Genomic DNA, 27,755 nt, shown 5'->3' with positions numbered 1-27,755 from the left:
CAGGGGGTGGCTGGGGGCAGGGAAGGCGGGGGAGGGGCGCAGACACTCACACGGGGGGGGGGCTGGGAGCAGCAGGAGGCAGCCAGGGACTCACGGGGCAGCAGCCGGAGCCCCAGGGCCAGAGGTCCAAAGAGCAGGAGCAGCAACAGGGCCAGGAGGCAGCCCACATGGCTCTCGCAGCACAGCGCAGCGCCCCCCGGCGGCCGGGAGGAGGAATTACAGGCTTCCCAGGCAGAGCCCATCAAAGCTTCCCTTGCAGGGAAGCTAGTTAACAAGCGGTTCTAAAACCGCTTCTAAATTTAACAATGGGTTTGTGTGAACCGGTGCGAACCGGCTCCAGCTCACCCCTGGCCGCATGCACTCGACTTTATACAATCTGTTTCAAAAAACCAGTTTCTGTAAAACCGGAATAATCCCGTAGTGTAGACGTACCCTATGTGCATTTTGGCCAAAGGGTCAAGACTCTTGACATTTCCTACTAATAAAAGCTCTGCCCTTTGTCCTAGAAATATGTCACCTTCTTGAATTACACTCTGCTTAACCACAGAAATCTCTGCACCTGTGTCTTGCCATCCTAATGATTCCCTGCCAATAATCTTGAAACCCTTTATGTGCCTCATGTCTGGTTCTGCAGAGGCTAATATCACAATTCTGCAGTGACTAATCTCCCAACAGGATAAGTGTCAGTCGCCTGAGAGGCTTCTGCACTGAGGATAACAGCATTAAAATGGGCTATTTGTTGCCTGCTTCCTTCCAGCACAGGGCATTTATTCCTCAGGTGATCAGTGGAATTATACCTTTTGGGGCTCTTCTGTTTTTACAGGAGGTTTTGGCTTGGAATTAGAGGGATGGTTTTGTGGAAGTGAGTGCCCAGCCTCCCAGTCTCCCTCCTTCTTCCCAGAGGTAAAACAGGAAATCTGCTTCCCCACAGGACTGACTAAGGGGACCCCAATCCAGGAACCAGTTTTCCATGACATCGACCTGACAGCTACGGGGAGAGCAATACCGCAATACAGACTATCCAGGAAGTTTTTGGAGAGTGTTGGGGACAACTTCCTGGTGCAAGTGCTGGAGGAACCAACTAGGGGCCATGCTCCTCTTGACTTACTGCTCACCAACAGGGAAGAATTGGCAGAGGAAGAAAAAGTGGGTAGCAACCTGGGCAACAACGACCACGAGATGGTCGAATTCTCTATCCTGAGAAAAGGAAGAAAGGTGAGCACCAGAGAATGGACCCTGAACTTCAGAAAAGCAGACTTTGAGTCCTTCAGGGAACTGATGGGCAGGAACCCCTGGGAGGCTAATATGGGTTAAGAAGGAGTCCAGGAGAGTGGGCTGTATTTTAAAGAAGCCTTAGTGAGGGCACATGAACAAGCAATCCTGGTGTGCAGAAAGAATAGCAAATACAGCAGGCGAACAGTTCAGCCTAACAGTGAAATCTTTGGTGATCTTAAACGCAAAAAGGAAGCTTACAAAAAGTGGAAATTTGGACAGATGACTAGGGAGGAGATGAAATTATTGGTCAAACATGAAGGGATGTAATCAGGAAGGCCAAAGAACAATTGAATGGACTATAAGGTGGCTAGAAAGCTGGCTAGATCATTGGGCTCAAAACGCCTCCATGTCAGCCGGGGGAGTGCCCCGGGGTATGTCCTGGGGCCGGTTTTGTTCAACATCGTTATTAATGATCTGGGTGATGGGATGGATTGCAGCTGCAGCAAGTTTGCGGATGACATTAAGCTGGGGAGACAGGTAGATACGCTGGAGGGTGGAGATAGGGTCCACAGTGACCTAGACAATTGGATGATTGGGCAAAAAGAAATCTGATCAGGTTCAAGAAGGACACGTTCAGAGTCCTGCACTCAGGACGGAAGAATCCCATGCACTGCTACAGGCTGGGGACCGACTGGCTAACCGTCAGTTCTGCAGAAAAGGACCTGGGGATTACAGAGAACAAGAAGCTGGATATGAATCAGCAGTGTGCCCTTGTTGCCAAGAAGGCTAACGACATAACGGGCTGCATTAGTAGGCTCATTGCCAGGAGATCTAGGTAAAAGATTATTCCCATCTAGTCAGCAGTGTTGAGACCACAGTTGGAGTACTATGTCCAGTTTTGCTCCCCCCACTACAGCAAGGATGTGGACAAATTGAAGCGAGTCCAGCTGAGGGCAAAGAAAATGATTAGGGGCACATGAGGAGAGGCTGAGAGAACTGGGCAGGAGTGTTAGTCACTGATTAATGCAGAGGCAGTCTGCCCAAGGTCCTCTTTAGGTTTTTGACACTCTAACTCCCAAGCAGTGCTAAACATTGAAGAGCTGCGGCAGCAGTTTCTCAATATCCTCCGCAGGGAATCTAGGACTTCACTTTGCTCTATCTGAGGTACTTGTCTGGCCCCCATGACAATAGTATTCGAGCTGCTCATGGTGAAAGCATTTGTCCTAGCAAGACCCCTCTGAGTTAGGGCAGTGCTAGCAGCCCAGATTTACAGATGGGGAACTGAGGCACAGAGAGGCTAAGTGACTTGCCCAAGGCTGTCTGTGGCCGAGCAGGGAACTGACCCTAAAAACCCTGGCTAGCACCCTAACCACATGCCTGCCTAACCCAAATCTCTGTATCTCCAAACCAATGTCCCTGGGGAATTGTATTTACATTGATGCCCACAGTAGCATTGTTCCCTGTCTGAGTCTCCCTTGGAGATGCTGCTATGCCGTTTCCTGATGCTGAGAAATGTAATGCTGAAATTTGTCTTCTGATGGTGCTGTTTTCTTCTCATGTTTCTCCGCTTAATAAAATGTCGGGAGCTGGCACAGAACTTTCTATCCAAGATAAAACCAGAGGATGCGATGCTATTGCTTTGGTATTTTAAGGGCACTGTGAGAATGCATGGGTGTGCCTCTCCCTGGCACTACTTCTCAGGTGCAGGATGGGAAATAGTCACTTTTAAAGGGCCTTGCACTCCTAGTTCACATGGGCTCTTTTGAAAATCCCACTTTTAACCAGCAAGCAGGGACACGGAACCAAACTTCAGGTAAGCTCCTGAGGTTCCTTGAGCATTTCCAGCCCTACGGTGGGTGACACCTGGTGAAAGTTGAGGAGAGCCGGTGTTGCACCTCCCCGTACTAGGAGCAGTGGTTTTGCTTTGTGGGGTCTCTGAGTAATGCAGCGAGGAGGGAATGGGGCAAAAAGCAGAGCTTTTCCCAGCAACAAACCAGAGACAGTACCAGCTGGATCCCCAATGCACTGGTGCAATGACCTTCTGCATGTTCTAGAAACCCTTGGCACAAGAGGTATGTCCCAATTTTAACTTACCTCTGAGCCTGTTCTGATTATGGATAAACAGGGACAGCCTTTGAAGCCTGCCCGCCCATGGAACCATCTTCCTCATTATGCTCCAGATGCCTGCCCACATAGCTGTAATGGGACTCCCAGAGCTGGGAACAACCTGCAGGAGATGGTCCCTGGGCACACACAAGGAAAACATTATACCCACCCTGGGTCCAGTAGTTTCCCCAGGCATTGAAATTGGGGTGGGGGTGTTTGAAATTATTGGGGGTGGGGTCAGGGCCGATCAGGGGTGAGACTGTGAAGGTGAAGGTGGGCTGCATGGCACCACAGTAAAAACTGAAAAATGTTTCATGACCATTTTATTAGAGTTAACTCGTTTTAAACTCATCACACACATTAAAGTTGTCTACTCTAGCCTTCTATGAAGCTCAACATCTACATCCTTCTTCGTTTCTTGTTATAATTTTGCACAACTCTGTTAATGAACTTCTTGAATGCAGTGCGTTCATCTTTGGTGGCTTCTCGTGTGTCTGGTACTTCCATGCCTTCAATTGATATGTTCATTCACATGATTAGGCAGAAGGTGACTTCTTTCAGAACACAAAATTCTATTCAATGATGAAAAAGAACACTCAACTGTAGCTGTTGTGACTGGGAGTAGCAAGAGATGAATTCCTACTTCTTTCATCTCAGGAAACATAGCATAAAGATCGGGTCGAGCCACTAGCGATGATAAAAAAGAAGTTGAAGTCAAATCTTCATTCATTCGTCGTATGATATTCCACTCTGTGTTCAAATTCTCTATTCTGTCCTGATCACATGGCAGCCCCATTGCTGGTAGTGCCTCACTCCACTCAACTGTTGGTGTTTTATAGGACTGGGATCCGTAAAAGATACATAGAGGTTGAGTCACTGAATCAAGTCTGTGTCCTTTTCAGTTGTCTTAACAAACACTTCTTGTCTTCTTCACTTAAGGATTCACTATAAATGCCTTCATTAGTCAACTTCTGGACTGAAGTCTTTGCTTCTTCCAGTACTTTTTCAATGGATAGTTCTCTGATTGATCCAAATGTAACTTCTATTGCTGGACAAAGATCTACTACTGTTGTAGCAGATGCCAGAAAAGTTTGCATCTCCATCAAATGCACAAGCAGACGTCTGTTTGGGGTCCAATTGACAAGCATGTAACTCTTCTAAGATGTGGGTTGTCACAGATGCAGCCGATGTGTCTTCTATAACTTGAACATCTAGAAATGCACCTACTGTCCCCAGACATCAAGATAATGTATACAATGACTTACTACTGGTGCCCATTTGCATCAGTGCATTCATTTGCATTGGTGCATTCATTCATGAATGCAAATTTTTTGAATGTGGCGAGAGAGTTCTTCACTTTTTCAACTGTTGAGTCTTTCACTGTTGCACGATATGTTTCTAGCCAGTCAGCTGAGTTTCTTGCAGAAAGATAGTGAACATTTGCTGGTCTTGTTTGGAACCAATGTTCAACTTCAGGATGAACAAGTGACAATGCGCTTAACATTGGCCTCCAGTTTGTAGTGTGTGGTATCTCTTGCTTAAATAGAAAGTAGGATGCCACAGCCATGTTTGTTTGTATGAACTGTGTTGTGTCTCCAGCATTCTTAAAAGTTTCATTTAGTACGTCTAAAATTGGCTTTGAAGTTAGGGAGCCCATTCTGGGTCACGTTCAAGGCGTTAGCACAGCTAGGTAACATGGTGACAATCCTATCTACAAACTGCCACCATGTCAAAAGCCACTCAGAGGCTTCGTTATACTGTAATGCAAACAGGGCCTATGGCAACAAACTGGGTTTTCTCTGGTGCTCTCACATTAAAGTTGTGGTTAGCCTGGAGACCTTTCTGCTGCTGAGATCTGAGCAAAGCACAATGCATGGTTGTCTGGCAGCGGGCTCCCTTGACTCAATGGGTTCTTAATAGAGTGCATGTTTCACCCTAGGCCGCTGAATGTCACCAAAGTTTATTTCCTACACACACACAGCAGATGACTGGGTATCTTTGGGGCACAATCCCTTTATTGATCGCAGCAGGTCACACACACCTTTCCTTGCTGTCTCAGGTGAATGGGATTTTTCATGTTCCCTATGCTTGGAGTTCACGTGGATGGGTTGGGGCGGAAGAGGGGTGGCAACAATCAGGATTTATGTGCTTTTTGGGGGTACTGGGGTGCACCGTGTTGATGTTTTCAATCATACTACTAGGTCAGTGAGGGAGCAGGTGTTTCTCCAGATGTTAGTGTGATTCTCATATCAAGGGACCTTGGCCATGGGTCCCCTAAATCCTCTGATGGAGATCAGCCTCCATTCCAGCTCAGGATCAAGCTCTCTGCTTATTGAATGTCTAATACCATTGTCAGAGGTGATTCTCCACATCTAGTTGGGAATCATTAAGAAAGAGCTATAGTGAGGAGCTGAACTGCACAGCAGGGTGTGGGCTACCAGGAATGATCTTAACATGGAATGGAATAGGTGAAAACCAAATGAGAGTCAAGATCTGTCCCTCCTTGCCTTCCCTGCCTTCGAATGTGAGCTGTGCTCCATTATCAGTCCCCCAAGGGCCTACGAACTATTTGTGTACCAGGAGCCAACATAGTTGTCATTCTCAAGATTGTCAGGTTGGCGATACAAACACCTGGAAGTCCATTTCCGAACCATCTGTGTATGAGAATGTTTCTTCCAGGAAAAGAAAGAAGTGGGATTATTTTTAAACCCACAAGTGCTTGTGAGAGGTGTAAATACCAAGGATGCAGTAGACTGAGGATAGAGAGAGTAGTGGGAGGATATTTGAAAAGAAAGAGCTTTGTAATGGTGAGACGTGCCAGAACATGGGCAACAGTGAGCCGGTGTATCCGGCAGTAAGCCCTCAGCACACACAAGTCACAGAGCCCCAAGCCTGTTATTTTATCTATTGTACGTCTGACACCAGCAGTGCACTAGGCACGGTGGATAGCGTAAAAATGAGTGACCAGATGCACTGGTACTCTTTTCGGGTTTTGTGCCAATCCAGCGATACAAGCAGCTATAATCTGGTTGATTTAGACAAGTAAATAGGTTTATGGCTGCATTGTGTTGTTGGAGTGGCAGAAAGCAGACGGTTCATACTTCTGAATGTGGCCCACAGAGGTATATTTGTTGTGTGTAACTGGGTTGCTTGCCATGCTCTGTGCATATGACTTCAGGCAAAAGAAGATTAATAGTGAGGGGGAAAAAAAAATCTCTGCATATACACAGCTCCCCGTTCTGTGCCCAGGTACACATGTATGTCTACTACTTATGTCAACAGCCTAAAATTCACATATATAAATTTAGAAAGTTAGGTACAGGGAGTATTTCCTTAAGTGGCTGGTCAAGGAATTGCTTTTAGTACCTTAAATAAATCATGAGTTTCAATCCAGTACGCTTTCCCAGAGTTTCAGTCCTGTAGTTTCCCCATTAGAATGAAACTAAAGTTGTTTTCTTCTGCCGTGTAGCTGGAGGCCAAATATGCCTGGCAAAATACCTGAAACAAACCCCCAAGGAGAGACTGAACAGTGTCACAAGTCATGCCCACCATGAAAAGACACTCCACAATCACACTGTCAGGCAAGGCTTGCGGTCCTTGTGGCCTCAACAGAGCACTCATGCATGGATTCACATGGAGATTGTCTTCTGTAACTTCCGTTACGTACATTGTTTCCGCCCCTTTTTTCTTTTTGAAAACTGAATTTCCAGGGTTTGATTTTTTTTATTTAATTTTTATTTGTCTTTATGACTTTCGTTTTTCCTTTTAGCACGCTGCACCTTTCAAAAGTTAGAGCGGAGCCTGCCTTTGATTTAAAAAACTAGAAAATGATAAAAAATCAGAAGCTTTATATAAACGTTCCCGCTTTGCAAAACTCTCCCCCTCCAAAAACCAACCAAACCATCACCAACACCAGGGGCGGCTCCAGGCCCCAGCACGCCAAGCATGTGCTTGGGGCAGCATGCCGCCGGGGGGCGCTCTGCCGGCACTGGGAGGGCGGCAGGCAGGTAGCCTTCGGTGGTGTGCCTGCGGAGGGTCCGCTGGTCCTGCGGCTCCAGGATATGCACGCCTGCAGGAGGTCCATCAGAGCTGTGGGACCGGCGACCGGCAGAGCGCCCCTGCGGCATGCCGCTGTGCTTGGGGCAGCGAAATGTCTAGAGCCGCCCCGACCAACACACCACCAACAAAAACTCCCAACAACATTTCCTATTAAAAATCTCAACCAGCTTTAATCAGGACTCCAGTAGTCCTGTGCTAATATCCTGACGTGTGCAGATATAGCCTCAGTAGGTTAGATCAGACAAAGAGGAGCTGCATTGACTAGGCATTGGGATGCCTGTGCCTTTAAGAACCCAGCCCTGGGAAGCCCACGCTGAGAGAGGCTGTCTGTGAGAGGGGAAATAAAAAAGCCCCTTTGTCCCCCCCACCATTTTTGCAGACACTGGTGTCTCAGTCCCACTGGGGTAACTGTTACCCCCTCTGTCACTCTCTGCCAGCGCCTCACCCCGATCTTAACTCCTGCTCCTCCCCCCCACCCCGATTTTGCCCCTCAGCTCCTTTTCTAATCCTGCCTCCAGCTGATTGATACTCCTGACCAATTTTTGCCCTCTGATCAGACCCTGCCCCCCGCTCCGATTGCCCCTTTGCTCCTTTTTAACCCCTGTAGAAAGCAGGCCGCAGAATGCTACGGCCAACAGGGGCAGGGGGCAGGTTGCCGAGCACGCTCAGCACACCCCGAGCAGCACAATCCTACAGGGAGCAATTTCATCCCCTACACGGCTGCACAGGGCCTCGCTGCAGCGCCGGGGGAGCCCGGCCGGCCGGCCGGCAGGTGTCAGCAGCGCCCCGCCGCCGCGGGGCTGGGTTAGTTTCACTCCGTGCTCACGGCTCCCTGCGCGCCGGCCAGAGGCGCGGGGGCCTGGAGCGAGCGGGCCGGAGCGAGCGCAGGGAGCCCGCCCGCGGCCCGGGGAGCGGGGCGATGGCAGCAGCAGGCGGCAGCGCGAAGCTGGTGGAAATGTTCTACGACGTGGTGTCCCCGTACTCCTGGCTCGGGTTCGAGGTGCGGGGGGCGCTGCAGGGGCAGAGGGAGGGGTGAAGGCAGCAGGGGCTGGGAGGAACAGACCTTAGGCCTGTGGAAATCCTAGGAAATTCCCCGTGTTCCCTGAGTCTCCGAGCCCCCAGGACCTGCCTTATGTCAGGTGCTTCCCCTCCATGTCATTGCAGAATTTTCCCTGACTGGCAGCAGGCTGTAGAAAAGGGAGATCGTTTCTCCCCTACCCCCGCGCTTCTCTTCCGCCAGAAGTGCTTAGAGCAGGCCCGCACAACTCGTAAAGCAGCGAGGGCCACATTCCTCCAAAGAAAACAGCCGAGGGCCGAAACCTCCCAGCCCCGCAGAAACACCCCGCCCCAGGGCCGTCCAGCCCTGCAGAAACAAACCCTCCTTCCCCAGTGCCGCCCCACCAAAACAGCTGTGGGCCAAAAAGGAAGGTTGGGGGTGGGGAGGTGATACTTTAGTTTAAATCAACTGGGGGGCTCCCAGCTGAAGAGGTGGCTGGGAGCTCTCAGGGTCAAATTAAAGGGCTTGGGGCTCCGGCGGCTGGGGGAACCCAGCAGGGCCTGCTCTAGGTGTTTTGCTGCCCCAAGCAAAAAAAAAAAAACTTGGCTGCTCCCTGTCCCAGCCCTGGGCTCCCCCCTGTACCTCCCTGCTGCCCCAATCCTGGACTCTCCCACCACTGACCCACACCCCCTGCCGCCCCAGTGCTGGGCTTCCCCCTTTCCTCCCCACCAGTGCCCTCCCCCCACCCTGCTACTGCCCCAGCCCTGGGCTCCCCCCCACCAGTGCCCCCCACACACACCTCCTGCCGCCCCAGCCCTGGGTCACTGGTAATGCTCCCAGGGCAGGTCATTCAGCAGGAATTTTGGATATGCACAAAACACAGACAGGATTGGTTCCCATGTGGTTACAGAGCTGCAGTAAAGTGGAACAATTTTCAGCTTGTGTGATTGGAAGATATCTGGATGCATATTATAAGACTGTCCTCCATAAATGAGGAAAAGTTGAGGTGCCTTTATTATTCTTTTGTTCCACTCTTTCTTTCTATGGGGAATTTGCCAATGCAATATCACTGTCTTCCTTTTAAACAAACAAAAAGGCAATGGCTGTTGAAAATAGCAATTCCAGTGCTAATAAGCATTTCTTGCTCAATTTTATCCTGCTTTTTCTACAGCAAGTTACAGTGGATCAGTATATTTGATTTCGGAGAAATGAAGTAACAGCTGCCCAAACTGAGCTTGAGCACTCCTGAATTTTGAGGTGTTCAAATCTGGAAGGCAGGTGCTGGGGGGTGGGGGGCCTGTGGGCTCCACTGGGGAGCATGGCAGCAATGTGTCTGGAGCTGCATGGAGCCAGACATGCTGGTCTGAGTGGCACGGTAAGGGGGCTGAGGGTTGGAGAAGGGGTAGGGAGTTCCAGGGGGCAGTCAAGGGACAGGGAGCAGGGGTGGTTGGATGGAGCAGAGGTTCAGGGGGGCAGTCAGGGGACAGGCAGCGGTTGGATAGGCATGGGAGTCCCAGGGGTTTATCGGGGGACAGGTAGGGGGTGGGGTCCTGGGGGAAAGTTGGGGGGGGTCTCAGGAGGGGGCAGTTGGGGAAAAGGAGGAGGGAGGCTTAGATAGGGGCTGGGATCCCAAGGGGCAGTTGGGGCAGGGGTCTTGGGAGGGAGCAATCGGGGGACAAAGAGCAGCGGCATTTAGATGGGGGTGGGGTCCTGGAGGGCAGTTAGGGGGCAGAAGTCCCAGGAGAGGGGTATCAGGGGACAAGGACCAGCGGTGTTAGATAGGGGGGTGGGGGTCCTGGGGGGCAGTTGGGGCAGAGGTCTGGGGAGGGGGCAAACAGCGGCCGCATGCCGGGATTCAAACGGCTCTGGGCTGCCCACAGCCACGGGGAGCCCTGAGCCCTTTAAATCCCAGCCGTGGCTGGGAATCTCTGTGGGCAGACCAGAGCCCTCTGACTCCCGGCTCCGGCTGAGATTTAAAGGGCTGGGCGCTCCCCGCGGCTGCGGGCAACTCAGAGCCTTTTGATTCCCGGCTGTGGCTGGGATTTAAAGGGCTCTGGGCTCCGCGCCGCTGCCGGCAGCCCAGAGCCCTCTGACTCCCGGCTGCAGCTGAGATTTACAGGGCTCTGGGCTCCCCGTGGCTGCGGGCAACCCGGAGCCTTTTGATTCCCCGCCACGGCTGGGATTTAAAGGGCTCTGGGCTCCTCGCGGCTGCGGGTAGCCCAGAGCCTTTTGATTCCCGGCCGCGGCTGCGATTTAAAGGGCTCTGGGCTCCCCGCCACTGCGGGCAACCCAGAGCCCTCTGACTCCCGGCCGCAGCTGAGATTTAAAGGGCTCTGGGCTCCCCGCCGCTGCCGGCAGCCCAGAGCCTTTTGATTCCTGGCCGCGGCTGGGATTTAAAGGGCTCTGGGCTCCCCGCCGCTGCGGGCAACCCAGAGCCTTTTGATTCCCAGCCGCAGCTGAGATTTAAAGGGCTCTGGGCTCCCCGCCGCTGCGCCTTTTTATTCCTGGCCATGGCTGGGATTTAAAGGGCTCTACGCTCCCCGCCGCTGCGGGCAGCCCAGAGCCCTCTGACTCCCAGCCGCGGCTGAGATTCAAAGGGCTCCCCGCGGTTGCCGGCAGCCCAGAGCTCTTTGCTTCCTGGCCACGGCCGGGATTCAAAGGGCTCTGGGCTGCTTGCAGAGCTCCGTGTGCGGGGGATTTAGAATCCTCTTGCGGGCCACACAGTGAGGCTCCGCGGGCCGCATGTTGTGCAGGCCTGGCTTAGAGGAAGAATAGTTTGCAAGGTCACAGCTCCTGCCGGTGTGTACTTACAGCTGTTCCTTTCAAGGGCCGCTGTTGGCCAGCTCTCCCTTAGTTTGTTTCATACAGGATTGCATCTGTTGCTCTCTTGCATAGAGGTGTGTTTGTGTTATCATACTGACTGTGGTGCCTTGCCTGGAACTGAAGTTAGTACAGTTGGATAAAAGCCAGCGAAGGGTGCTGACTGTTCAGTGGAGGAAAGTTAGTCATTATGCTTTAGAGAAGATTAATGTTCTACAGTTATTACTGGAGCATAGGTTGTGAGCCTGATCTTAATCTTAATTACATGTGGCCTTTGGACTAAATTCTGCCCCATGGAATCCCTGTGCAATCAATATCATTTCAGGAACACGAGGAGCCCAGGCCTTATGCCTAAAGCTAGCTGGAACAGTGCTAATAATTTTTTTAAATTTGAAACAATTTTCATTCCTTACATTTTGAAGAGGAACCAGGTTTTGGGCGGGGGTTGTCTTTGTTGTTTTTGGTTGGTTGAAAATGTTGTAAACAAACTTTTTAGTTTGAGTGTTTTCCCCCATTTCTCTCAACTATTTCCTGTTTCCATTTTGGCCAATGAAAGTGGGAGGAAAAGAGAGGCTAAAGAGGCAAGGAAATACATTTTAACAGCAAAGCCAAAAAATTCTCACTTTTGTCAAAAATTGAAAATTGCAAAAAAAAATAAAAAATTGCAGTAACTTTCATTTTTTTTAAAATGACCTTTTTTGTCAATGTTTCAAATGAAAAATTTCAACACACTCTATTTGTACAAGACTTACAAGGGTGACTTTAGGGATACACACATTGACATCATACCTGACTAACCTCTGTTTTTTCAGGAATTTCTCAAGACCAATGGTGGTGTTTCCAAAAATCTCAGGATTTTTTTTTATTAGGCTTTGGGTGGCATGTATGTTGCTACCATGAAAATGATATTAAAACCAAGGCAAAATTAAGGCAATCTGAGGCTGCAGATAGACTTCACAAGTGGTCCTTCATGGTCCTACCCTAATGCCATAGCCCCACCCTTATTTCTGTGCCCCATCCCCCTAGATGTGGGAGCAAGTTTCATATTTAAGATGCAATGTCAGTTCACACCTTTTGAAGCTATTATTTCAAACTCTCTATATGCTGTTAATTGCATTACATGTGTGTCTATGAGGGAGAGAGAAGTTTGTAACTCACAGTTAGACCATGCCTACATTAGCAAGCTTACGGTGGCAAAGCTGTACCAATGCAACTGCACTACAGTAAGATCACTTGTTTAGCTGCTCTGTGCTGGTGGGAGAGAGCTCTCCTGTCACCATAATAAAATCACCTCTATGAGCAGCAGTAGCAATGTTGGCGGGAGAAGCTCTCCCGCCGACATAGTGCTGTTCACACTGGCAGTTCTGTTGGTGTAACTTATGTTGCTCAGGGGTGATGGTAGTTGTTTTTTTCACAACCCTGAGCGACATAAGTTATACTGACAAAAGTGGTAGTGTAGACATGGCCTAAGTGTTGCGCACTCTCTCTAGTGGCTGGACCACTGAGAAGTTTCTATATTTACAGCTTTTGAGCTACTAGTTATGTCTCAAGCAATAGATCCGACTATCCTGGGTTCAGTCTCCACTGCCAGTGACATACCTGGGGCATCACATTACACACTTTTTAAAATGAAAATTGAGATTCTCATTTTATCACATGACTCCAAAGCTGGGTCCTATAGCATCTATATCATCATCTGGTCCTGGATGAAATAGATTAGAGCAGCAATAGACAGAGTTGTTCTGTGAGACAGGCCCAGAGGAAATAGATCATTTATAGTCATGAAGTGCTTAAAGAAAGGGGAGATGCTATTATTTTCCTGATTTAAAAGAAAGAAATGAATCTGATGTCATTTCTTCTTGCTCCAGAGAGAAACCTGGGTGCAGCGGGGCATTTATCTCCATGGCTATTGTTGGAGTGCATTTCACAGGGGCTTAGAGTTGCTTGATATCCCTGGTCCCTCTGTAGTAATTTACAAACCTTCCCCACAGTATCGCTGGCATGAAGACCTGAGCTGCCCTGCTGATCCCTGGGTTGATTTCTAATGGTCTCAGACAGATCAGGCTTTATCTTTCATAGTTTCATAGACTTAAGGTCAGAAGGGACCATTATGGTCATCTAGTCTGACCTCCTGCACAATGCAGGCCACAGAATCTCACCCACCCACTCCTGTAACAAAACCCTAACCTATGTCTGAGTTATTTAAACCTCAATTTGAGGACTTCAAGACCTCAAGGTGCAGAGACTCCTCCAGCAAGTGACCCGTGCCTCATGCTGCAGCGGAAGGCAAAAAACCTCCAGGGCCTCTGCCAATCTGCCCTGGAGGAAAATTCCTTCCTGACCCCAAATGTGGCGATCAGTTAAACCCTGAGCATGTGGACAAGACTCACCAGCCAGCACCCAGGAAAGAATTCTCTGTAGTAACTCAGATCCCAACCCATCTAACATCCCATCACAGACCATTGGGCCAACTTATCTGCTATTAATCAAAGATCAATTAATTGCCAAAATTAGGCTATACCATCCCCTCCATAAACTTATCAAGCTTAGTCTTAAAGCCAGATACGTCTTTTTCCCCCACTGCTCCCCTTGGAAGGCTGTTCCAGAACTTCACTCCTGTAATGGTTAGAGACCTTCGTCTAATTTCAAGTCTAAACTTCCTAGTGTCCAGTTTATATCTGTTGGAGAAAAACTCAGTTCTCTCTTTTTGTTTGGGTGCAGCAGAGTCAGATACTTTATTCTGTTTAGCAGCTACAACAGGAAGAGAGTGCACTAGGACATAGGGTGTCCCCTTCCTAGACAGGTCTCTCAATAGGTAAACAATTATAACAAGCATTTATACTTTTGTTACAGACAATAATAAGCAAACAGCTGCATTTTGTTTATACATAGGTCATCCTGATATCTTGTTTTTCTCACTTCTGGGAGACGCCAGTCTATCTACACATTATCTACACAAGGTCAAAACAACTTCTCACACAGTTCTTTTCTGCTCGCCTCACACAATCCTCGCTTCTACAAATCTCGCGTTATTAGGGTTACAGTTAGTCTAACTCTTGCTAACAAAGACTGTCATGCATTAAGATCCCCTACAAATCCCTGTCAGTTCTTTCTGTACTTCCACATATCCATGTGTTCTTGTGTCCACGTTGGTACTAAGCTTAAGTAATTCCTCTCCCTCCCTGATATTTATCCCTCTGATATATTTATAAAGAGCAATTATATCTCCCCTCAGCCTTCTTTTGGTTAGGCTAAACAAGCTGAGCTCTTTCAGTCTCCTGACTGCTAGAGGAATTTCAGTGCCCAGATCCTGGTTCTGTCAGGCACTGGGCCCCTGGTCCTCATTGCGGGTCTTAGGAGTTGTTTATCCATTATTATTTGTCCCATTGCAGGTGCTTTGTCGGTACCGGCACAACTGGAGCATTGAGTTGCGTTTTCGTCCTGCTTTCCTTGGAGGCATAATGAAGGAGACTGGTAAGTGCTCCACTGCTCCTAACCCCCAACAGAGAACATCTGGAACCCCCTGCAGAGTGTGGCTATGAGGGAGTAGAGATTCCATCTTGCACTCAGGCTCTGGCAGGACACTGCTGTGAGGGAGCTCACCACAGATCCCAAAATGGATGCTATGGAGAATATCACAGACCACTGAGACTCCCTACTGTCATTAGCCAGGCATTGCTGAAGCCCTTCCATTCTACTCAGAGATCTAAGGCTTTGTCTACGCTAGCACTTTTGTTGGTCAAGAAAAAAACACCCCCCTGACTGACAAAAGTTTCACCGACAAAAGCACTGGTGTGGACAGTGCTATGTTGGCGGGAGCAGCTCTCCCACAGACATAGCTACGGCTGCTCGTTAGGGGTGGTTTAATTACGCTAGTAGGAGAGCTCTGTCATGAGTTCTATTCTGGCTCTGTTGGAGACTTGATTTGACTGAAATCGCAAAGCACTTCATCTTGCTGTGCCTCAGTTTATTCCTATTTTAAAAGTGAGAATGATCCTCACTCTCCTTAATAAAGTGCTTTATGATGAACAGCACTTTATCTGTACCCAAAAGTTTATTTATCTTTAAAAACTGATTTAGCTGGTGCAAACCCCTTTGTGGACATTCTTATTGGTTTAAAACTGGTTATGTCAGTTTACCACCTGCAAATTTACTGATGCAAGTGAAACTGAAGTAAGCCAGGTTTAAAGTGATATAAGTGTCCTGACACAAGTTGCAACTGTTTTACTAAATCAATATAGTTAGACTAGTTTAAATTTGTGTAGACCAGGCCTACCTTATAACTGGAATCTTCATCTTGTAATTTCACTTTTTCTGTAAGGTAACCAGCCCCCAGCGATGGTGCCCAAACGTGCGGAATACATGATGAAGGACATAAAGAGGATGGCAAAATATTACCAGGTCCCAGTGCAGATCCCCAAGGATTTCTTTGGGAGTGTTATCAGAAAAAGTAAGTAGGGAGGCTGCTTGGTCAGTGAGTTGGCCTTTCACCTGAAGGAGATCCGGGTCCAAATCTTACATGACATTGAAGGGAGGGAAATGAGATTAGATGTTCTCTGCTTCTTCTCCCATTTGTGATTTGTATGAAGTCCATGCATAGCTTCACATGAGTGGAAATGGCTGAGAGTGGGATAGCACAGGAGTTTCTGCAGATCGTGACTGAGGTGCTTTGGCAGAGCTGGGAGGGGGAACAGCTCAGGATATGAGGCAAGCCCACAAGCTCTGACATTGTAATATTTTTCATCACTGAATTACATGAGGCAGAGATTGTGTTTAAAAATAGCAAATAGTTTTGCAAATAAAAGCATTGGGTTCAGATCAGTCCTATTCACACGGTCATGTTACTTGTGACTGTTCAGACGACTGCCAGAAATTCATGACAATGTTCACAGATGCTGAAAATCTCCAATATTAGCACAAACAAGTTATTCAATCAAAAATTCATACAGGAAAGTGTGTTCTTCATTATTTACAGGGTGGATTTATTTAAATCCTGATTTAAATCACTAGTCAGGAAGACTTGATTTAATCATGAATGTTTACGTAAAAGTGTATTCTTTTTGGTTGTTATAACCTTAATACATATTCTTCACAACTCAGAGGTAGATGTAGGTTTCATTTTTAGAAGGTACACGCTATACATTTTTAAAGTGACTTATTCTGAAAAACTTTCAGATTAGTTTTACAGCTATATCAGAAAATGAATGATGGTTTGGTTATTTAATTGAAGCAGATATTTATGAAGTCATTGGGAGGTTAATCATTAATATTTGGAGGATTTTCTTGCCATGCTGTATTAGGAAGAGAACATCACCAGACAGACATTTACATTGTTTTATTTAACTAAAACAACATTATGTATTCTGGATTTTTTTTTCTTCAACAGCAAACATATAATAGTTTGACAAAACAAGCATATGAATTTTTGAATTTAGTTAAACATTCAAGTTTTTTAATATCAGGTTCGTTTTTGTTAAAATTGTTTTTAACTAAAATAGTTAAATGAAATACTAAAAAATAAAATAAATCAACTGTCAGCCAGGTCAACGTGAGAAACTTAAAATATTGGCTTCTGAAGCTATCTCAGTTGTCTTCACCTTCATGTTCCTGTTTGTTCATAATCTGGAAAAGAAAAACAAGCTTTCCTGCTTTTTCAGGTCCAGAACGATTTCTCAGTTTGGAATGAATTAGTCCAAAGGAAGAAAATGTTCTTTCTACACTGGCAGAAGCAGCTCCTGCTGTTAAAAGTGAGATTATCCCTTCAACAGTCTCAGAATCCAAGCACTTAAGTGACTTCCACCAGTTCACTGGTGTGACCTTCTTTAAAACATCATCATCAAACATATATTTCTTGAATGGTTCACCTTTAGCTCTGAAGTTTATTATCCCTCCGTAATGCCAACTATGATTGCTAGATGTCCATGTCATAGCCAACTCCTCTTCTTCAGCAGTTTAAGGTTTGACCCTGGGACTAAGTATTGAGAATATTTGCAAGAAAATGAGCTGGAGATGGCGCTTGTCCCAGATGGTTTTTTTTTTTTTTTTTTAATGCTTGTAATTTAACTCTGTCATTGCATATTTCTCTTTTTAAGATCTCACTCAGTTCCTTCCAAATTTCAACAGCATCAGCAATAAAACAGCTATTTCCCTGCATTTTGTTCAAGGTTGCAGAAATAGGCTTCAGGGTACTCAGCATGTGTTCATTTCTCTTAAACCCAGTGTTGAACTTTGGCTGTGACAGTGCCATCTATTGGCTGTGACAGTGCCATCTATTTTTTTCACAATTTGTTCGCAAACTGGCATCAGATTAGGCCAGTTCTTGATATAGTGCTCAAAACAGTCTACTACTGAGTTCCATCACACGTCTTGTGGGAGGAACCAAGCTAACTCTCCCACTTTTTTTGTTTCAGAGCAGCTGCTGCAAAGTGGTTGTTACAGAAGTATTTTGCAATTTCAACAACATTAGCCTTCATTTCTGGAACACTGAAGTCTTTGGCTAGGAGGTGCATCAAATGAGCACTGCAACCGTATGTCATTAGCTTGAGACTCTTTTCTAAATCATTTCTTCTCATCTTGGATACATTTGCAGCATTGTCTGTGACCAAGCTGCGTACTAGACTCTTCCTCCGTCCCCCCCCCCGCCCCCACTGTTTCTTATAGCTTTTACTGCTACTTGTAAGTATTGTGCTGTGTGTGCATTTCCTGATGTATCAATTGTTTCTGTAAGGAAGACATTCCCTTCTTTTGTCACACAAGCACATACAACAGGATCATTGTGGACATTGCTCCACCCATCAAGACTTAGGTTAACAATTTTACCCTCTAGACCTTTTGCACACTGCTCAATTTCTCTTTCATAAACTTTATCCAGCAATTTGCCTGCAACATCTGCTCTGTTGGGTGGACTGTATCCTGGTCTTAATGACTGAACCATGTTAATGAAGTGTGAGTTCTCAATCATACGGAAAGAAGAGTTTGTTGCATAAACAAACTGGGCAATTTTTTCATCAATTACCTCTTTTTGTAATCTGCTGGTTCTTATCACAAACTTATCTATGGTTGTTTCTGGATGATGGATTTTTTTTCTTCCCTTTTTGCTGTAGGTGATATATTGTGGCTATGTGGCATATGTGATGTGACTGAATCACTATCATTGGCAGATAACTCTGAAACTATAGAAAATGATGGTGATCTTGAAGGTGGATAGTCTTCAGAATCCTGTATGCTGAGGGTGGGTTCTCTTAAACAAAATAAGTCAATGCAGTTATTTAATTATTATTACCATATTGCTCATTTAGTATTACTCATTGCATTCACTGACACTCAGTGCTACTTTAAAGGTGGAAATTGTAAAAGGAAGATCTGCCTATTTTTCAGCTATTTATTTTTTTTATCACAACTGCATCTAAAATGATAGTACTGTAGTGTAACAACTATATTTTTTGTTCAAACACGGAAATTCAAGAATACTCCAGAAGGAAGGCAGGCTGTTCTTAAGAAAGAAGTATGCAATAAAAAAGTTTACCAACCTGAAGATCCTGCATGTTCAGACATGTTCCTTTCATCTTCTTCAACGCAGCTTCCTCCTGAGAAGGAACACGTCTCATGATGTTTCATTGAAGCAACTAGACCTTGCATTATCCACGTTGGCTATTTATTATACTGCTGCTTTAAAAAGTTTCCATCAAAGCAGAGTGCAGAACCAATTTCATGTGACTTAGGTGACCAACCACACATAACCAGAAAACAAATTGCAATTGACTGAAGTGAACAGTTCACAACAACTCTCCATAGGCTGAAAAATCTTCAAGTTTATTGATTCATTAGAAATAATTAATAGATCAGTGGGAATCAGGATGGGTTCTTGAATGAATCACTCAACAGAAATGGGGCTGAATTCAAAACAAGTATTACTGGTAATGAATAGTTTTAACCTGCTCTAGTAGGGTTAAGACCCCAAGGACTGGTGCCACTGTATATTGGACATCCACGAATATAACTAGTGTTCAAGATATTAATACTGCTACTTAGCACTTGTATGAACTGCACGTGGCAGATTTCAAGTTATTAGTGAGCTAGTTCCTAACGTGCAGAGAAGCTGAACACCCACAATTCTGGTTAAAATCAGTGGAATTGAGGGCGTTGAGCACCTCTGAATATCAGGTCCTACTTGTCTCTAGTTGGGCTTCCAGTGTTGGAGGCCCCAGAACTAGAAGCAACTCTTGAAAGTTTGGCCCATGATGTTTTTGGCTATAACAAACTGCTTAGAGTCCACTCTCCATCTGAGACCAGTGCAGACTGTTCAACAAGCCATTCCCATAGGTGAATCCCAACTAGGTCCCTTTCCTAGCGAACCCTCTCCCTGTTTAGACCCTGCTGCAGGCTTAAGTAGCTAACTCCCTGGGACAGTCCCAAGGAAATCCCATACAGAAGTAGTCTTCTTATGAACATCGGCAAGAGATTCATTAATGACCTCTGCACCTTGGGGATATTCCCAGAGCAGTGGCAGACTAAAAGCCCTGTCCTGGTGTGACATTAGTGCAGACTTTATTGGTTGGTGCTGTTCCTATGCCTCCTCAATGTGTCTTTCTGTCTTTCCCACCAAACCCAGGCAGTATTTCTGCCATGCGCTTTATCACAGCCGTGGATATGACACAGCCACAGTTCCTGGAGCCTGTGTCCAGAGAGCTCTGGATGCGCATCTGGTCCCGGGTGAGTACTTATGCATATCCCCCATCCAGCTCCTTTCCCCATCTTCCTGCCCCTCCTCTGCCCTCAGTCAAACATGTAGTAGGAGGGTTGAAATCTGTGGTTCAGAGTCCAATCCAAGGAAAGCACTACATTCCAAGTCAATTTTAGCTTCTTCTGCTCCTTTCAGTGTGTGGATGCTGCACCAGTAGTTAATTCCAGAGTCCACATAATCCAGTTCCAGTTTAGGTGAATGGGATCTTTTCCTCTCCTGTGGGAAATTCTCCAATGGGATCCCGGTCCTCAGCTGAGCTTTTCTGACTCCATCCCTGCAGGAAGACACGGTCACTGGGAGAAAATCTCTTTGTGGATTCAGCATCTTGTTCATAAACATTTAACCATTTGATTTCCTCCTCCTCCTCTCACCAGGATGAAGATATCACCCAACCAGAGAGTATATTGGCAGTAAGTTTCTCCCTGTTACTACTGCTTCTGCATTCATTTGCTGTGATTTATTGGATGTGGGTCTTAGGGTTACCGTCTATAGAAGCAAATTAAATAATTTTCACTGGCTGTAGATTTTTTTAAGGGATCGTTTGGAGTTATCAGGAAATTCCCTTAGGGAAAATGTGACTCCCATGTCAGTGACTCCCATCCCCTAAGTCTGTGGAAATGTGGGGGTAATTTACCAAGTAACTCTGGTGCATTTTATTGCCAGGCCTATGGTGGATATTTAGGTCACAGTGCCTTCCCTAGCAGGATGCCCCAGAATAGGCAGTGGATACACTATTAACTATATTTTAATTAACAGTAATAAAACCAGGAGCAATGTTCAAGAGTGAGCTCAGGGAAGGGGATGGATTTGCTTCTATAAAAGGATTTTAACTTGAGTTAAAATTTGATTCTGAAGGCAGATTGTGGAGGGGACAGTGGTGGTGCAGCTGGGCTCCATTCTCAAAGCTTAGTTGGTACACCTTTCTTTGTAATTGCTTTGGAATCGTGTCCGTTCTTCTTTTCTTCAGTGCCACTGTCTGCATCCTGCCTCTTTTGCTTGTTAGATCTCTGGCTATAATGCAGAGATAGGCAGAAGACAGTGTTCAGATTTGAACCAGGATTAGTTCTGGGGTTTGTGTTTGAGGCCAAATCAAGGCCACAGTTCCAATTTGATCCCAAACTAGGATCTTATATTCTAGCCCTAGATGGTAGCCAAGTATTAGCCCCCACCTTACTTTTACAAATACTATTATAACTACTACTACTAATTTTATATAGCACTTTTCATCAGTATATCGCAAAGCAGAGAGGCTGCACAAGATTATTTTAGGCAGTGTTAGCATGAGAATCCAGGTCTCTCAAAGTCTTAAGCTATGTCTACACTGCCAAGTTTTTTCACCAAAAGTTATACCACTTTCTTTAAAGCGCGTTCATTAAACTGCTGTTGCATGTCCATATTGTGCTCCTTGTGTCGCTGAAGCACATCCAAAGTAGCAGCTCTTGCAAAGACGAGAGCAGTGCACTGTGGGTAGCTATCCCCTGTGCAACTGGCTGGGTGCTTTGGGAAAGGTTTGCAGTGCCTCAAGGGGCAGGTACAGTGTCACATGATGCAGGGTTTTCAAGCCCATTATTCCATAGGCATCCTAATAGGTTGCCAGTCACTTTTCAACTGAAGTGTGGAGGGTAGATGGGGGGGCGGGGGAGTGTGTGTGGGGAGACAGTATGTGTTGGGGCAGAGTGAGTGTAGCCACACGCTGTCACACACACACACACACACACACCCCGTGTGCTGGTTGTCAGAATGGAATTTTGAAAGGGGAGGGGTGCATGCCCGCAGAGCTACTGAGTTCAAAACAATGAGCAGAGCAGTTACTTCAGGCATTGTGGGACACATCCGGAGGCCAATTACAGCGATAAAAGCAAGCAAGGTGTTTACCCTGGCACTTCAGCGATAAAACCTTTGCGCAAAAAGCCTTATCACTCTCATCTAGGAGGTTTTATTGAAGTGCTGCAGCTGAGGAGTTTTGTCTCAAAAAGTGGCTTTGCAGTATGTACAACTTTGTTTCATCTCCAAAAGCTGCCTTTTGGTCAAAAAACTTGGCAATGTAGACCAGCCCTTAGCCACGCAGTCACACTACCTTTCAGAATAAATATTCTAGGTATATGTTCTTTGGCTTGTCCTGTCTCTAATCCCTCTGACCCTCCTCCCCTCTTAGACCAGAGCTAGAACTCAGAACCTCAGCTCTCCAATAGTCTACTTCCTAGCAAATGTGAATCCACTGGGAAAAGATGTGTCAAGGCCCCACTTAGGCCTGGTCTACACTGGGGGGGAGGGGATCGATCTAAGATACGCAACTTCAGCTACGAGAATAGTGTAGCTGAAGTAGACATATCTTAGATCGAATTAAAATTGCTTACTTCGTGTCCTCGTGGCACTGGATCGACGGCTGCGGCTCCCCCATCGACTTGCTTCTGCCTCTCGCACTGCTGGAGTTCAGCAGTCAACGGGAGAGCGATCAGGGATCGATTTTTATCACATCTACACTACACTCGATAGATCGATCGCTACCCGCTGATCCAGCAGGTAGTGTAGATGTACCCTCAGTGGCTGGTCCACGTAGTAATCATCAGTTACTCCTGTAGCTGAAGCGGTAAAGCTATGTGCTGTTGAACTGAGGCTTTAACTACATGAGAAAGTTGCACCAGTTAAATATAAAGTGTGAATTTAAAATAAAGTAGCTAAGTTGGAGCAAACCCCTGTCTAGACACTTATTTTGGTTTGGGAGCAGGTTTTTTTGGTTTAGTATTAATTGATCGGGAACAGGTTTAAGCTAAACGGAAACAAGCGACTCTCAGAATGAAATAAGTGTCCCCAGAGCGGGGAGTTGCACCAGTTTTACTACATTGGTTTACAAACCAATTTACATTCAACTGGTGCAGCTTATTTGTATAGACAAGGCCTGAATGTCCAGGTTCAACCCTGCTGATGGTCCATTTTGTGGACTTTATGATTACATGTGAGAATTTGTTCTTTTCTTTTTTTTTTTTTAAATGGGGTTCTTTCATTGACACAGGGAGGTTTTTTTTAGTAAAGATCATTATCTGTACATTATGGTGTGACACAGTAGGATACGTGTCCCACATTTGGGCCCTATGTCTCACATTTTGATTGTTGGCATCACACAGTGGCAGATTTGAAGGTTGAGAAGTTCACTGCTAGAGCAAGGGATGAAGAGCCTCTTTATCTCCAATGACGTAGAACACGCGCTGCCCTTCTGTACCAACGCTCCAGTTCTGAAGATCACCCACCAACTTCCAGTTGGGCTTACTGAGTTTGGTCTCTGTCATGCAGTGTCACTCCTTGTTCCTCTATTGCTGTGTTTGGCAGGCTCCTTCCAATACTGTTTAGACACTTGAATACATTAATACCCTTCATCTTCTTTTCCACTACAGCACTTCATCTGTCTTAGTTCATATGTTGAAAGAGTTAACTTGAACTAAGCATAAACTCCCTTTCCCCCTTTTGCTAGCTAATTGAAAGCCCACCTAACAAGGGCTGCATATTTTGAGCCTGGGAGGTGATATCCCTTCAGCTTCATATTCAAAAGTCATTCAGAATAGGTATATAACCAGGCAATGGGAGAAAGTAGGCCAGACTGTCCTGCCAGGGAAATGTCCTAGGAAGAGTATTTTGTTATCATTTGACAACAGACCTTCAAGCAATGAAGCTGCAAGTAATTATTATGTAACTATCATGGTAACAGTGGCTGTTATTGTCTGTCTATCTGTCTCCTCAGGCTGCTGGGGAGGCTGGGCTACCCTCAGCGCTGGCCCAGAAGCTACTGGCAATGACCTCGACCCCTGAGGTGAAGAATCGTCTGAAGGAGACAACAGAGGAGGCACTGAAATATGGGGTGAGATGCTCCCATTGCCATGTGGGGTTAGATCTGTGTGTTCCTTTCCCAGCAGTGACACTGTGGATCAAGGCAGGATGAAGGGTAGATCAGGATACGCAAGGATCTCATTGCTCTCAGACTTTTTTGTATTTTAAACACATCTTGCAAGCCAGCTCAGTACCCTAAGTATTAGTGCAGGAAACTATCTTTTGGGAAACCCAGGTTTGATTCCTGGCCCATTCTAAGGGAGGTGTCGGGACTGGCGTGCCAGAGACCAGAGCTAGTGCCTGGGGTCACTGCTCTCCACTACCATGCATGAAGCCCTGGTTTGATTCTGATTCCTTTTCGCTCAGTCCCATGGGATGACAGGGTCATAAGAGTTCTGCAGAATCCAGGCTTGGTGCATGGGACTCAGATCTGAGATAGAGAAAGAAGGGAAAGGGAAAAAGAAAGTGAGAGTGCGAGGGAGGAAGAAAAGTGACAGTTGTTCTTTGTAAAAGTTTCTCTTGGAACTGGTCTTGTGCTTATTCGTCTGTGTGTGACTCTGCCTGTTTTGTCTCTGGCATTAGGCGTTTGGAATGCCAGCAGTTGTGGCCCATGTTAATGGTGAAGCTCACCTCTTCTTTGGCTCTGATCGTTTAGAGCTTCTGGGCAACGTTATAGGTGAGTGTTTCTAGTAACGTTTCCTTCTGTTTTTTTTTCTCCCTGGTAATTATCCATCTGCTCTAATGGGATGTGTAATGTGACAAACAAATTAACACTCTGGGCGTACGTCTACACTGCAGTTAAAAACCCGTGGCTGGCATGTGCCAGCTGGCTCAGGCTAAGGGGCTATTTAATTGCAGCGTAGACATTCCGGTTCGGACTGGAGCCCAGGCTCTAGGAACCTGCAAAGCGGGAGGTCCCAGACCTTGGGCTGTGGCCTAAGCCCAAACCCGAATGTCTGCACCACAATTAAACAGTGCTTAGCCTGAGCCCTAGTCAGGTGGCATAGGTCAGCCGTGAGTGTCTAATTGCAGTGTAGACTCAGCATCTCCTTCCCTCTTGGGCCAGGGAAAGGGAGAGCTATATCTTTGTATCATCTGCACACGTTGTTATCAATTATTTTATATTTTCTTCCAGATCACTGATCAAAATATTAAATCGCATTAGACTAAGAACTGATCCCTGAAGAAGCCCAGTGAAGGCACCCCAAGTACTTAAGTCTCAGTTAGTAACTACATGTTGAAACCTGTCAGTTACCCAGCTTTTAACCTATTGAGCCGTATTGATTTTGAATAGCACTCATGTTTGAATCAGAATATTGGGCGGTATTAATTCAAATGTCTGTCTTAAATCCACATCTCCACAGAGTTACCTTTATCTACCAGACTTGAAATCTTTTCAAAGAATTATATAAAATTTGTTTGACAGGACTCTCCATTATTTTTGTCTGGGCTTTGTTAGGCTGAGTAGCCCTTAATTATCCAGGTAATCCTATTTACCCTTTTTAAGTATCGGTCTGACAGTGGCTTACTTCCACTTTTATCCCTTTCTAGTTTTCCTAGGGTTCTTAAAAATTAACGTCAGTGGACCAAAGAGCACCTTGATAAGCTCTTATAAAACTCTTGGTTGCAAATCATCTAGATCAGCTGATTTTACAATGTTTAAAATTAGTAGAAGTTGTGTAACATCTTCCTTAGTTACCACTGTAAAAGAAGGTTTGCTTGTCCGATTAACTCCACTTCGATGGCAAATGCTCCTTTTCCCCAGGCCAGCCCTCTCCCCAGCGATGAGGTTACATGTTGAGCTCTCTCTCTCTGCTGGCAGAATGTCTGGAGACTGACAACCAGATGCTCAGCTGCTGTAAATGGTGCAGCTACACACTATGGGGTAAATACTCCGCTAAAGATCCAGCCTTTTATTAAAAATTAAATAAGTAAATAAATTGAAGCCTTCCCAGTCACCTGATGTCCTGTTTTAAGACTGTCGGAATCTCAGAGGTGCCATTCTCACACTACTGTAGCTGGTTAATGTGGAATTTTGAAAACTAATTGTAGGTGCTGGACAGTAAATTGCAACTAGCTAAGTCAAGCAAAATTTATTTTTGGTATGAAGTGGCAAAAAAAAAATTGAGCTCAGATGAGACCCTATATTTCTTGGGTGTAATAGCTGTCCAACTCATTTCAAATCTGACAGAAAAATATACCTCAATCCTAGACCTACCCTAGTAAAGGGAAATCAACTTAAAACTTGTTTATGGATTTTAGCAAGGAGAACAAATTCAGGATTACAATGGAGACCTACTACCAGGACTTCATAATCCTACTATAACTAAGATGAGAGGGGCTCTGATTACATTTCCATAGCAGACAGTCCAGCTGGATGTGTATTCTGCTTAGCTTATAGTTCTGTGATTATTATTTTTTTTAATTTTTGTTCTAAAATAACTTTGATTTTAAATAAGAACTGGCATAGGTTGTTGTGACTGTTTAAAAACAGCATTACCCACTGTTGAATGAGCCAGAAAAAAGGAAACTGAATTTCAGCCTCAGATTTGGCAGTGTTTGGGGAGTGGCGTGTCAGTCATGGGAAATGAGTTCGTGATCCCTTTTTGACCTAGCCCTATAAGGAACCTGGCTAAGGGATGCCAGGCTTGATTACAGGTTCCATAGCTCATCCTTAACCCCCAGATCTGTGGGCAGATTTTAAAATTCAAGCTAATCTTTGGTGCTGGGCAGTACATCTCAGCTAGCAGGGTCCAGTAGTCTAGATGTGAAAAGCTCTGTGTCCCATTAATTACATTCCCATTTCAGCACAATTACCCATTCCATGAGGAGGAAGGACAGCCTTACCCTGCAACCCACCCCCAGTATCAGGATTTAATTTGTTAGCTTTTCTTACAGGAGAGAAATGGCTGGGACCAGTTCCTGCAGCTTCAAAACCCAGGATGTGAGAAATTCAGCTGCAATATGAAACAAGAAGGAAAATAAGTGACTAAAATTTGAATGAAGCAGTAACGTCCATGTCTGAGAAGTGGCATCTAGGGTCCCAGAGGGGCTGGGAGGAGAGCAGTGATGTTCCCCTGGAATCCAGTTCTACTCCAGTCCCCGTGATAGACTGAGACTGATTTTTTCACAATACAGATTGGTTTGTTTTTTTTTTCCAGGCAGGATGGGGACGTGGTGACACTTTGTTGAGTGAAATGTTAATACAAGGTCATGGGCAATGGCAGAGCTCTGGCTGGCTGATAAGGGTGATTGAAATCTTGTCTCACTCGTGGTCTGCAGTCTGGAAGCGCGCTGCTGAGAACGACTGAATTTGTTTCACCCTGTGAAGTGTAAATGGGTAGATTGAGACAAAAAACCTGATAAGCAAAGTGTGCAGTATTTGGTGATCAGTGGGAACTACAGCTGAAAGGTTTTTTTTGTTTTGTTTTTTCTTTTTTTAATATATGCAAAAACTCTTGACCTGGCTACAGGAAATTGTTTTCAGGCTGAGAGTTCAGAGCAGGGTCTGAATCCTGTCTGTGTCAGTGCCTTGCTGCTCAGCCCATATTGCCAGCCCATTGCCTCATTATCCCTGCATTGCCCTGCACTTGGAACGCCTCTTTGGTTATCGTATAATGTAATTCATTCTCTCTCTCATATTATCTGAATCCCACACTTGGAATAAATTACATCCAATTGTTAACCTGGACATTTTGCATTGTGGGGACACACTGGCTGATTATTCCCCCCCCCCACCCCCAAAATGTAATTTATTCTACTCTGAAAAATGACATTTGAGCTAGATCCCTGCAGCCTAGTGGAATTCTCAGCCCCAAGTTAGGTGCCTGTACAGTGCATTGGTAGGAGCCTCACAAAATAAGAAACAAATACAGCAATATCTAGGACTCTCTATTAGAACAGACTGATATTTCAAGCGGCACAATGACCTACCTGTCTGCCATATCAGGTCAGACTCGTAAGCCATTTAACTTGGAATTCTGCCTGAACAGT

General features: G+C 45.9%; 1 protein-coding gene and 1 long non-coding RNA gene across 5 annotated transcripts; one reads left to right on the top strand and one right to left on the bottom strand.

The window, feature by feature from the left end:
• Positions 1-3,629: 3,629 nt before the first annotated feature.
• LOC123356755 lies at positions 3,630-11,288 on the bottom strand. Of its 2 annotated transcripts, none has more exons than XR_006575444.1 (3): positions 11,189-11,288; positions 6,688-6,819; positions 3,630-4,008 (listed from the first exon to the last, which is right to left on the bottom strand). It is a non-coding gene; the product is annotated as an uncharacterized LOC123356755 (long non-coding RNA). The 2 variants fall into 2 exon arrangements; XR_006575445.1 differs by lacking the exon at positions 11,189-11,288 and adding an exon at positions 9,177-9,232.
• Positions 8,009-27,453, top strand: GSTK1 (glutathione S-transferase kappa 1). Of its 3 annotated transcripts, none has more exons than XM_045000121.1 (8): positions 8,009-8,380; positions 14,590-14,671; positions 15,519-15,647; positions 19,809-19,909; positions 20,315-20,350; positions 23,677-23,793; positions 24,345-24,438; positions 24,898-25,200. In XM_045000121.1, exons 1-8 carry the CDS (start codon positions 8,300-8,302, stop codon positions 24,903-24,905), a joined length of 648 nt encoding a protein of 215 aa, XP_044856056.1. In that variant the 5' UTR covers positions 8,009-8,299; the 3' UTR covers positions 24,906-25,200. The 3 variants fall into 3 exon arrangements, with proteins under 3 accessions (XP_044856056.1, XP_044856046.1, XP_044856062.1); XM_045000111.1 differs by lacking the exon at positions 24,898-25,200 and adding an exon at positions 26,661-27,453 and having other exon boundaries at positions 8,022-8,380; XM_045000127.1 differs by lacking the exons at positions 8,009-8,380; positions 24,898-25,200 and adding exons at positions 9,360-9,383; positions 26,661-27,453.
• The last annotated feature ends 302 nt before the right edge of the window (positions 27,454-27,755 follow it).

Source organism: Mauremys mutica, chromosome 1 (assembly GCF_020497125.1).
Source record: "Mauremys mutica isolate MM-2020 ecotype Southern chromosome 1, ASM2049712v1, whole genome shotgun sequence".
Classification (NCBI taxonomy): Eukaryota; Metazoa; Chordata; order Testudines; family Geoemydidae; genus Mauremys; species Mauremys mutica.
The sequence above is the reverse complement of the archived record's forward strand: the minus strand, read 5'-3'. Positions and strand labels throughout refer to the sequence as shown.